Source organism: Thermobia domestica, chromosome 5 (assembly GCF_964235325.1).
Source record: "Thermobia domestica chromosome 5, izTheDome1.hap1.1, whole genome shotgun sequence".
Taxonomy (NCBI): domain Eukaryota; kingdom Metazoa; phylum Arthropoda; class Insecta; order Zygentoma; family Lepismatidae; genus Thermobia; species Thermobia domestica.
Genome location: NC_137458.1, coordinates 44734808 through 44748184, shown reverse-complemented (window position 1 = coordinate 44748184; position 13377 = coordinate 44734808). Strand labels below are relative to the sequence as shown.

Sequence of the window (13377 nt, the reverse complement as noted above, 5' to 3'; positions counted from 1 at the left end):
TAGTTAGGACTATATAGCGGTCAATTTGTGGATAATTGTCCTTGCATGACCTTGGCCAAATATTCGTAACACATCACCAAACCGTTGAATTTCATAAACATGATTTACCACTTTGTAAGATATCCATGGCTTGGAGTAATTCTGTTGCTTCTGTTCGTTCAGTCGGTCTCCATTGCAGTAAAAGGTGTAAATGCCACGTTCGAGCCATATCGTTAAGCGAGTACCATAGCACGAAACTTCACACAGACATTTTCCAATTTGAATTAGTGCCCTGCTTTAATCACATCACTGTAGCTGCGGGTATTCTGCATTATGGTTACTATGTTCTTTCTTTGTTTGTGTTCAGTTATACTTTCCAACGTTGTGTTTTTGCGGAACGCTTTTGCATAGAAAATCGTTACTATTGAACGTATTCATTACATCGGTTAATTTTGGAGAAAGAAGACAAATTAAAAGAAAACCTGGAATTTAAAAATAAAATATTTGTTGCGGGAGAAATTTCTTCGTTACAGACAGTTCGCGTATGTAATAAATCAGGGTGATAATAAAGCACAAGCTTTGTCCGTGTAGGTCTAATTTGATTAGTGCAACAATTATGCTTCTGTTGCATTATTGACTTCGTATTGCATGATATATTTCATTGTTATGGTTGGCATGAAACTGTCAGTATTAAAGAAATTTCTCGTATAATACAAAAAGGACTGTGTTCTGTATGGGGTAAATTTGTAGAATTATTTATTTTGTACAACTTTAATTGTAGCATCTGTATTTCTACATAGTACAACCGAATGCGAAGAATAGAGAAAAATTCAATTAATTACAAGATAACGAATTAAACATTGAGATGTATAACATGGAATCAACGGAAAAACATTCTAGAAGTCATTTTTATATAAAATCTATACTGAAGTACAATTAATATAAAAAAGATAATTAGTTTTAAATAGTGTTTTGTACTTTCTCTCTAAAAATTGGTGTGACGAAGTTGGTGTAGCACTTAACCTTCTAAATTTTCAACCCTATTTCGTGAAGAAGACAGTTGAAATATAAATATGTATAGCTGAGAGACCTGGGTGTGTTTTCAGTCCAATTAAGAACAATTATTTTTGTTATTGGCAAGGAGACAAAAGGACTGCATTACCATAAAATATCTTAATTGAAATTTGAAAAGAAATACTATTTGTAAATGTAGAAAAATCTGTGAAAAGTGTTTTTAATTTTAATTATTGTATCATTATAAAATAATTTTGTGTATGTCATTATTATTACAGCTCCTGCAATCCCCATGGATCCTCACGAGGCTGCACAAGCGGTATTCCCTTCGATGGCAAGAGCTTTACAGAAATACTTGCGGGTGACACGGCAGCAGCCACGCCATACAGTGGAATCTATCTTGGCACATCTGGCGAACTGCCTTAGCCATGATCTTACTCCACGTGCCTTTCTCGAGCCTTTTCTTGTTCCCTGCCCGGTGTTACAAGTGAGTACATATACCTTATGTCTCTATATATTCATTTATATGCATATTTTGTTACAGGAGTAAAAATAAGTTTCATTTCATTATATTCTGTGTAGTGTTATTTGTACTATTGGTCAGGACAATTCTCAAAGATTGTTCATCTTGACGGTGAAGGTATTAAAGAGACTTTCTGCCACTTAGCCGTTGACAGTGCCACATAATAATCCACCTTGAAATTTTGATACACATTGAAATCGTGTTGTATGATTGCGTCACGTCGACTAAACTGCCACCTTGTTCGAATACACAGCTCAACTGTGGCAACACGATTGCATAGGTCAGCGCTTACACGTGTAGCACTTGTTGGGCCTATGGTGTTAATATTGGCATTTAAACTCCGCCTTACCTTTCTTCCCGGTCTAGTGACTAGCGCACGCGCCTTTGGTGCACAGGGTCCCGGTTCGATTCCGGCAGGAGAACACTGAAGTTTGAATCCAGTACGGAGTTCGGATTCCATTTTAAACTGTAAGTTCACGTCTTGTATGACCTCAGTGTTGAAAGAGAAGCTGAACTTCAACCAGCCAAATTTAAAATTCACCAGGTTTTTCAGTACATTCCATGCAAATCTAGTACAGAAGGAACTAATTTTGAATTATATGTGGTATGAGGAATAACCAATTTTATAACACACTAAATTTTCTGAATATGACAGTTCTATAGGCAGTGGATTCGGAGACCTAAGTTAGATTCACCGTCCAGTCGTGACTTTTTTTTTTCGCTGTTTGTGTAAATGTTTTTGAAGTTTTTGTGTAATCAGAATAAACCCACAACCAATACTGATCAAGATCGCGGAACAAAACCTGGCATGAACTCTCTCTGACAATTTTACAAGAAAGCCCACAACCAGCTTTTTGAACATTTCTCTCTTTTAAAAATCGTTGGCAACCTTTGATCGTTTCCGCTGTAGTATTTTTAGTTTTCACTTAGCGTTGCTCACAGTTTGTGTTCTTGTCAAGATTTTGCTTGTGCACTCCGCAACAAAAAACCCCAACATGTAAGTTTATTGTGAAACGACAAAGTCTTTTGCTCCAAAATAAGTGTGCAGAGAAGGACGCCGAGGTTTGTTTTGGCGTGATTCGTGCCACTTAGACGTTATGTTGATTCCTTGCGTTATTAGGCGTAGTTTCACAATAAACTTTTTTTTTTTTTTTTTGCTGGGGACTGTACTATCCCAGGGCTCATAGCGAGTCACTAAAAGTTGCCTTTTTTGTCACTAAAAGTTACTTTTTTGGAGGGTAAAATAATTTTTTCCTGTGATTTATGTTTAGCATTTGCAGTTTTCTAGTATACGTTATGTTAGCATTCGTTCTTATTACTGCTTTTTATTTCATTTTGTATACAACTGCATTTTTAGTTAACATTTGTAATTTATTTTAAAAGTTCATAATAAGGATATAAAAATAATCCTCATTATTTGCTTTGATCTTATTGAGTTGAAGGAGAATGACGTTTGCAGTACCTTTCATTGTATGCGGAATGTCGGTAGAAGCCATACCTATCTTTACCAATCATGTGGTACCAAAACAAAGTTGTAACAAGCCAATTGTACAAGACAAAATTTTATTACCAGTTAATGGCAATCTAGATGCTATGTATTAATTACAGTACTTTAATTTTGTATTATTGAACATAATGAAAATATAAATTTTGGCCTTACCCCATCCAGATCAAAGTTGAAATACAAAATCGTGCAAAGTATGTAATTAATAATGGACCTCTAAATACTCTAACTACAAGTAATTTTTTTTTTTAATTAGCAGACAAACTTAAAATAAGTTTTAATCTTAACATGTTAAAGCACTACGTATTTAAGGTATGATCTAGCTGACCCTATTTTGTTGAAAAAATTCAATTTATGCCAAGTTTGGCATTAAGGTTTAAAGTTTCAATTATTTAGAAAAGACCAGACTACTATGAGCTCTGCTATCATATATAAATACTTTTAAATCATGTTTCATTGTACTCTTTCATCCTTCAAAATAGGAGTCTTGTGTACTTGCTGAAAGCTATTGGCAAAAATTGGTTTTCCTTGCGGTATTTGTTTCGTTGTTTCTCTTAAGGGCGTATTTATTATAAGTACACTTTCTCACGAGCCTCCTGGTACTGACAAAATATTAGAAAGAGCGTGGAACATGCAACGCATTTAACATTTTCACGTGTAATAGCAGCATTGGTTTCCCACGAGGGTTAAAGCTGGGTTCTTGCGCCATAATTCACTTTCAATCTACCGCTTTTTATTGTAAACCTAATATGAGCCGGGGGAGGGAAAGTATGGGTTACACGAAACTGTTATTGCGGTAAGAAGTAATCGAGCTGTTGGGACGAGTGAAAAGTGCAGAATAGGTAGATAGAAATCGGAAAGGAAAAGCTTGTTGCAAAATTAATTTGTCTGAGGTGGAAAACTGCAAAGGCGGAGGCAAAATTAAGAAAGTGAGAATTCCGATTGACCTGGAATATCTGCGAAAGTAAGGGAATTTTAAGTACAAATTTCTTTTCAGAATCCATATTTGTTTGTGCTCTACCCGGCTGTTTGGTAGGGAATATTTTATAAAATTAATTAGTTCATTTTACAAAAATTCTCTACTCCCGACACACACCATATGCACAGTAGATGAGGAACCCCTTGGTCGGGAAAACTATATTTTTTTTTCCTTAACAATATATATTGATATAGAAATTTGTAAATTGTGCTCTGGGAAAGTCAGATTGGAAAGTATGGGGAGAGACAACGAGAAATCTGACGGTACAGAGTATACAAGTAAATTAGGACACTATCCGCAGTGATGCTTTTAACATTAAATTATATGTTTTAATTAATCTATTTGTTATATTATTACAGAATGAAAAGGAACAAAAACCAGTGCAAACTTGGGCTCTGATCTGTGAAGATCTGCTCTCTCGACCAATTCAACATGGCACTTGCTTTCAGCTGCGGCAGAATGACGTCTCTCTCCTGTGTCAAGTACGTGCTCTTCCACACTTTAATATCACCGAGGAAGTCATTGACCCAAAGTCCAATAAGTTCATGTTGCGTCTCAATTCAGAAACTTCTGTCTAGTGTGTCATTCAAAGAAACAAATGCATAATGCACTTTCTTGTGTGGAGTTGTTATTCTGCTTTTGTAGATGCGCGTGCTTGTGTATGTGTATGCATGTGTGCGATTATGTATAAAAGTGTATTCATATCCATTGTAATAACGGAAAACAAATGATCTGTAAGTCTACTCTTAACGAAGTGTTCACAGTATTTAAGCTACAAATAGCTACATTGAACATGTAGCGTCATTTTATATATAATGTTTGTCCATGTATAAGTATACAGTAGAAATCCTTGTATACATGTAGATGTGTTTTTGAGTTTGTATCTTTTTTATTGGCCCAGTATTGTACAGAACGTGTTTTTTTATATGTATTTATTAATACAGTACCTTTTCGATTATTTGACATGTAAATAAAGTATTGCCTTACATTGATGTGTTCTTTACATATTTATTTTTTTAAGCATTGAGAAGATAGTGCAACACCTGTTGATTGCATAACTAGCGTGCTCACCTTCAAACATATTGCAAATGTTACCTGTATTTTTGAAAGGCTTGCATTGACATTTTTGTGTAAAACAATTTGGAAAGCAGAAAAATTATCTGTGTTAATTTAAGAAAATGAGAAGTCAAAAGAACTGCCCTAAGTAAAGAAAGAACAACCAGAAATTTATCTACAAAAACAAACAACTTTTGTAACCGAACAATTCTCTACAGAGGAACGTATGTTAATCACAAGTTATTTAATCCAACATTTACAACAGATTTCAAAATTGAATACTTATCAGCTTAAGTAGGAAATTGAATCAAGAATTCATTATATCGAAGAAAAGTTACTATTAATATTGCCAACATCTGAACTTTTTTTAAAAAATACCCGTTATACAGTCATATACTACAGAATAAAGAAGCATTTTCAGCGATCGCTTGTGTGTCCCAAGAATAAAGTTTTATATCCGTCTTTAATCTCTACTAAAATCAGAAGGGCTAGAAATCCAGTACAACTTATGGTTTCAACATTGATCTACATAGAGCAAAAACGACACGAGATAACGAGAAATGGTTTTGTAGACCGTTTTAGTGTTTTAAGAATAGGTATCATAATCTCTCGGAACCGCATATTCAAATCAGAACTGATAGAAATAAACTACTTCCGGTTTTAACGTTATCGCAGTAGAATAAAAACCGAAACCGCGAGGAACGGTTTTCTGTAATCCATTAAGCATAGAAAGAATACATTCCATGTCTAATCTAATCTGTCTACTGAAACATATAAATGAACCACTACCGGTTTTAACGTTGGGGATCCAGGGTTCCTATTGGTTAGGGAAATTTCATAAAATATATTTTTTCTAACTTTAATTGTACACCAATTTCAGCTTAGCCAACCATTAAAAGATCACAGTATGGTATGTTGCTCAGATTTTTATGGGTGGTAAGTAGAATGTACGTATGAGCAATTGATTACTATTTGTCTCTATAGAATAAATGTTCTCATATATAAATATTCACCGTTATTTATATGCCAACGTTATCCGACACCTGTCATGAAAGTCAGGGAAATAGATTTCTCCAGATCAGTAGGAATCCTGCAATCGTTGTAGAGTAAAAATGGTAACATAGTGAGCAGCAGCTTTCTACCATTGAGCGTCTCAGAATTATATATATATATATATTTCCACTTTAATCCTTCTATTAAAACGGTAAGTGGCAGAAAATCAACCACTTCCAGTTCTAACGGTGACCGATATACAGTAAAACCTAATAGATAAAGAAGAACTGTTTCTACAATCGATCAAACGTCACAAGAATACATCCCAACTTTGAACTAAAACCGGAAGTGTTAGAAATCCACTACGACTCCTGGTTTTAATAGGGTTCTATATAAAGTAAAAAGAATAAGAGAGAGCGAGAAGCGATTTTCAGTAATCAATCGAGCGTTCCATGAATATATTACATTTTCATTTTAATCTCTCTATTAAAGCCAGAAGTGGCAGAAAATTAACCATTTCCCGTTTTAATAGAGATCGTTGTAGAGTATATATATATATTCCCAAGAATATATTTCATCGTCACTCTTATAAAACCGGAAGTTGTATAAACCTCTAGCACTTCCGTGTTTCAATATTGATAAAATTTCAGCAATACTAATCAAACTCCTTTACGTGACATTGCTACTTGTTTTTCTTTATCAGTTGCTACGACTTTATTCGGTTCTAAAATAGGACGTCAAAATATCAAGTTAGTGTTAAGACATTTATGTAGTGAGCACTCGATTACGCACAAGGCGTTTAACAACAGTATCATGTAAAAACTACTAAAATCCATCACCGCAGCCAGCAGAAATTAAGACATACAGCAACCGTCTTGAAGATTTTACGCAACTGTTTGCAGTTCCATCCTTGCCGCTCGCATTTGTTGCAGCCCTGAAACTGGACAACAAAATCAAGAGACAGTCCTTCTGCGAGGATATGCAAATTGACGTAGAAACTGATGGTTTCACACAATTACGGTGTTCAGTGATGAAGCCACCTAACAAGCGAAGTAGACAAACGTAATACATCGTGGGGACTACCCACTTCCAAATATTACGGACATGGCTCCACTTACGATATCAGACGTGAACTGAATACGCTACTACCAAACAGATGGATTGGTCGGACTGGTAGAGATGATAGTGAACGTTTGCTTTGGTGTCCATGTTCCTCCGACCGTACACCCTATGACTTCGCTGGGATTTTAGTTAAACAACACGTGTATCGACCACCTTTGTCAGCTACCATCCAGGATCTTTATGTATTCGCATCACAGAGACCGTTGCACTAGTGGATCGTCCAATGTTACATGTATTGTAAGAAACAGACTACAAGCTAAGATGTGTGCCTTGTGATAAAAGGATTTCACATTGAGCACCTGTAATGTGATATGAAATCAGAAATAATTTTTTTTGAGTTTCATCCATTGATACCACTTACAAGTGTTAAGTGGTGTTAAACGAATTCGTTCAAGATTATAATCGAGATCATTTGTAATAGCACTGTATCAAACATGTCAATAAGCACAACAGATGAACTCCATTTGGGGGCCAAGTTTACATTTGACCCCGGTGATTACACTCCTGATTTCAGATCACATTGTAATAAATTTCCTATTTTACCTGGGTTAATCAAAAAGTTACTGATACACCGTAAAAATTCTTGTACAAGGATATTTTGTTGAAACTTTGTACTAACAGAGCATAGATTTATCTGCAGCGCGTGACGTAGCTGCGTTGATGCGGAAGTTGCGAATATGTCTTCGTAGTTCCACATGTCGTCGAAATTGGAAGTGCGTGTAGTAATTCGTTTTAGTGGGCAAAATGATGTAACTGCACACATGAGCGAACGCAGGGTGAGGTCGAACATATCGATCGACTTCCCTTGACTAGTTAATACAGGATAATATCTCTAAAATAGGAAGTAATTCTTCAAATTTAAAATATATGTACCTGGGAAGCAAGAATGTTAGTGCGTTTTTATATTATGAAAGGAAACTCAATTACAGGGTTTTAACGGTTTATTTATTCGGCAAAATAGTCTCCATTTGCTTCTATAACCTTCTTCCAGTGCTCAACAAGGTTGTAAATGCCAGTTTTGTAGAATATTTGTTCCCGAGACTCGAAAAACTCAGCAACTGCATTTTTGACGTCTTGTTCAGTCTTGAACTGCCTGCCACGCATAAAGTTGTCCATGGCCAAGAATGAATTTTAATCCGAAGGGGCGACATCTGGGGAGTAGGGAGGATGAGGTAGAAGCTCCCAACCAAGTTCTGATATTATCTCAAGCGTCCGTTTTGCGGTGTGAGAGCGCGCGTTGTCCTGGTGATAGAGCACATCTCTTCTGTTCACTAGCGCTAGCTGTTTCTGTGTCAGTTTGGTGGCTACCGTTCTCAGTTGTGATGAGTACATATCTTTGGTAATTGTCTTACCACGTTCCAAGAATTCGTAGTCACGATACCGTTTGTAGTCCACCAAACACAGAGCAAAACCTTGCGTTGATGGATGTTCGGTTTTGCAGTCAAAGGCTTCGGATCATTCGGTGATAGCCAATGGTATGACCGTTTCTTATTGTCATACATGACCCACTTCTCATCACAAGTTAATATACGGTCCAAAATTGGACAGATTTTGTGTCTCGTCAACAAAGATGAATAGATATTCAGTCTTAGAACTTGGCTCGTAGCGGTCAGCTGGTGAGGGACCCACTGACCCAGTTTCCAGGTCTTCCCCAACTGATGCAGACTTACCCTGAATGGTTTCCCTGCTTACCTCGAATCGGTGAGCAAGTTCCTCACATGTTTGACTGGAATCATCTTCAATAGCAGCCTTCAGGTGGTCCATATCCACTGATTTAGGCCTCCCAGAGCGAGGCTTATCTTGCAAGGTCTCGTCACTAGTTGAAAAGGTCTGGAACCATTTTTGTGCTGTACGTTTACTTATTACATCCTCTCCGAACGCAACACACATTTTTCTAGCTGCTTCTGCACCATTTGTCCCCAATTTAAACTCATAAAGCAAACAAGCTCTAAGAACTCATTTGACATTGACATGATCACGAGCAATTTTTACACACCACACTAACAAATGCGTTGTTGTATTCACCGTGGCTGATGCGTCAATAAATAAGCTTTCCCAAAGTCAAAACTTTCATGCTTACAGATGTCGCCGCAGCAGCCAAATGGACGCGGGAGTGGTTAAAAAGCGCACGAACTTTCTTGCTTTCCTGGTATTTTGTTAAGACAGAAGAATGTTTACAAAACTGGAGCTTATATACTGATATCCACTTCGTGTGGCAGGTTGAGTGTTTCTTCTATATGGCGACTTGATGCACAGATGTAAAATGCTTATTTTGACAGCATCTTGCAATTGTTTTTCCAGTTGTCATTTAAAAACTTTTGTGGTCAGGCTATCTTCTCGACCCTTGGTGGATCTTCAAAGTCAAAGGTCGAGAAAACAAGATAGCATTACTCTGTCTTCCCAAATCACCAAGATTTCTCCGAAAGGGAGAGGACACACGCCTCATTATAAACACATATTGCTCTCTCTCTCTCTTTCTCTGCGTTGCTTATATGAAATTCCTACAAACATGTTCATGGAATTGTGTCAAGTGCACAATTGAAAATAAATATTTGCCTTTAACGGGTGGTTTCCTTTATACATCGAACAAAGGCGTTTTTGTGCCTTTCCCATCCCTTTGGGGAGCAACGGGGAAACATGAAATGGAACACCTTTAAAAATAATAAGAGGAAGTTCGCTGGCTCGCTCTTTTTCCTTTATTGAAACAAGGAAAGAAGATATTTTCTGCCTTCAAAAGCAAGACCCATAACCATAAAGCTATGGCCGGCTTCTTATCACCAATGATGACTACTTGCTAATCCATATTTCAAGGGGTTGTAAATGACTTGCGTACTAATCTTCCTTTATATTTAATGTTATTTTCGACCGATAAAGAAGGAATGTTAATAAAATACCACATCTGTTGCCAATTAGCCATTATACATTTCTGTTTGTGGTAGTCAATATTTTTAAGTAAAAAGGATAGTTTAGTTGTGTTGTGAACTGTGGTCAGACAGTTTGGCGATAGTAGTTTCCGATTCATTTAAATGTACTTATGCGTGTGATTAAACTAGTAGAAGCCTAGTAGTATTGGTACAGAAGTGGAGTTGTATTAGTGGTGAAGTGGAATTATCAAATGACAGCGAACTGAGTGCATTTGCCTCCAAATGTCTCAAATTTGATTCCACAATTTCTAACTATTTTAAGTGGCAGGATCAACTATGATCCCAAAGATATTGGCAATGATGTTTAAATTCCCAGACAACTCTGTCGGACAACACAGGTACAAGTATAATATCTCAGTATATTCATGACAGCCTAGCCAAACGTATAATTTTAAACAAGATGCTGCGACTGGAAAACGTCCTTTTCTATACTAACGGTTTAGTTAGTTCCCTTGGCTTTCATACCTTAAAAAGTTACAGGGAAGGCTACGTAGGAATTATTTTTATTTCGTCCACTAAAAAAGGGGATTTCAGGAGTCTTTATTGCAACCCCATTCCAAAAGTACAGTGACTTCTTTGCCTATGCTCGTTCACACGAAAAATCTGAATAGCATATCGCATCTACATAACGTGTCCAAGCTTTTTCAAACAACTAACTAACTCTATGGCCTATTGAACCCGAAGATTCATTGTCGCGTTCACAAAAGCTCTCCACTGATTTCTATCCGTAAGCCAACTGCATCCAGTTTCTACTTTGTATTCCAATCTCTGCGAGATCCATCTTAATATTGTCCTCCCATCTGTGACTAGGTCTTCCTAATGGTCATTTCCCGATTGGTCTTCCAGTTAACACTTTGAAAGCGTTTCTACTTTCTTCCATCCTAGCTACATGACCTGCCCACCTAAGCCTCCTAGACTTGACCCTAACAATGTTTGGTAGACCGTATAAATTATATAGTTCCTCGTTATGAAGTTTCCGCCATTCCCGTTCCTCTTAGGTCCGAATATTCGTTTTAGGATCTTAGGTGTTCTCAAATACTTTCAGTCTATGTTCTTCCCTCAGAGTAAGCGACCATGTTTCGTAACCATACAGAACAACAGGTATGATTATCGTTTTATATATTTTAAGCTTCAAATTCCTCGACAGAATTCGCGACAACAAGAGATTTTGAACTGAATAACACGAATTCCCTGCTTTTAATCGACATTTAATTTCTTCGTGAATATGATTTTCGTCTGTTAATATTGATCTCAGATATTTGGAACCACTTTATCAAAAGTATTATTTAATGTACTAACACATCCATGATTTGCCGTATTACGGTCCCGACGCACTTCCATGTATTTAATTTTCTTTGCATTTACTTCTAAACCCAAGTCACTGCAAGCGCTTAGTAAGATCTCTGCATTTCTTTTCATTGTTCTCCTATCATCCTCTATTAAATTTACATCATCAGCATACGCCATAAACTGGCGAACTCCGTTCAATTCTAGGCTCTGGTTGCTCTTTGATTTTCCTTATAGCGTATTCCAGGACAAAGTTGAATAATAATGGCGACAACGCATCTCCTTGTTTCAGGCCATTATCGACGTGAAAGCTCGTAGAAAAAATTTTCCTACCCGAACTTTACTTTGGGATTCATTTAAACATACCTTAATTAATCTAATTAGCTTCTTCGGTATTCCAAGTTCCGTAAGAACGTTGTACAATGTCTTTCTCCTAACCGAGTCATAAGCCTTTCTCAAATCAATAAATAGTTGATGTACCGGGGTGTTGTATTCCCACTTGTTTTCGAGTATTTGGTGAATGGTAAATATTTGGTCGATAGCACTAGTAGACACAAAAAAAAAAAAAAAAAAAATTCTGGCACACGGAAGAAAATACCTGATTCTAATAGAAGTTTTCATGTAGAATTCGAATCTGCAATCAGTTTTTCTCCATCACCCTCAGTTTTCCCGTGACAGAGGGATTTTTTTTTTCATATCTGTAGCTCGGCTACCCTTAGGTATATAAACACACAAATTATATTGTATGTTAGCTTGATTTATACTTAGTAAGCCCTCGAAGTTTCATAAGAAACGCATTATTCTTTCTAGAGAAATAAACATATTTATATAAAAATATGCTATGTGTACTGTTCATTTTACCATATTCATTAGTGTAGATAAAATCACATATAACTTCCACGAAAATTACAGTGTAAGCACGGTTTATACCTCATTGGATTTGAAAAAACATTTTCAATGATGTATACACCGTGTCACCATTTTTTGTATGAGGGAATTTCTAGAGGGATTTCGTTGGAAATTCCCTCCAAACCCCAAGCTGGAGGACCACTCCTTGTCATCTGTCCGCGACTGCTTATTCAATATATTCGCAGCTAACCTCTATATCTAGAGGCCGCCTTCTCGATCCGCAACCTGAGGACGCGCCATGCTGTGGTGGCAGGAACCCACGAGACTGCCGAGTATGTGTCAGTACGCATTCAGAATGAGCTTATATTAATTGCCGGTAACGTTTTATTCAAAAATAATATAAAAGCTAAGGAATATGTCTCCCAAGTGCTACAGCGTGCTGGCAGACGAGCCTTGTTGCGAGTGTAGAGCAGTTATCGATAGGAATTCGTTTATGACTCCAGTGACAAAGGTGCGCGAATACTTCATAGGATTCATCCCATTAGATGAGTGTGATTCTAAATACATTGCTAAATCAATTCTGAAGAGTTTAGAACTCTTGGACAATGTAAACTTGTTGGACAGGGCTTTGATGGCTGTTCTACTATGACAGGGTGTAGTGATGGAGTGCAAAGCATTACTATGAAGAAGAAAAAAAAAGTCCCATTTTTTTTTAATAGCGCTGCGCTTCACATACGATAAACCTTGTTAACAAATTGTGTTTCAAGATACTCGATGGGCTTCTAAATACAGTAGTATAAGAATATTTTCTGAACACTTTATACAAATAATGCTTGTATTAGAATTATCCATAAATTCTCCTGTTTCACATATAAGAAGTAATGCTTATCCTCTCTGTAGAGGATCTATAGATAGCTTCATAATCCCTTTTGTAATCATCAGTCATTATTCACAGCATAAGCATATTGGCAAGGACCTGTCATGAAAATGCAGTCAAATCTCAGCCGACGGAACACTTCCAGTCACGCGTTTCTCAAACCTAGTATATATTTATCAACTTAAAAAGAGAGAGAGAGACATCTGAAAAAAAGAGTAACATACCAGATTAATGTACTGATGCTTTGTGAAATGAAGTCATAGAGGTCAT

At 36.7% G+C, this 13377-nt stretch overlaps 1 protein-coding gene across 1 annotated transcript in view; it reads left to right on the top strand.

Moving 5' to 3' along the window:
• The window catches only part of Vang (Strabismus domain-containing protein Vang), a 32068-nt gene extending 27077 nt beyond the window's left edge, over positions 1 to 4991 (top strand). The window contains exons 7-8 of the mRNA XM_081758657.1: positions 1272 to 1480; positions 4359 to 4991. Coding sequence (XP_081614783.1) covers positions 1272 to 1480; positions 4359 to 4577 — 428 coding nt within the window. The 3' untranslated portion in view covers positions 4578 to 4991. The remainder of the gene's footprint in view (positions 1 to 1271; positions 1481 to 4358) is intronic.
• The last annotated feature ends 8386 nt before the right edge of the window (positions 4992 to 13377 follow it).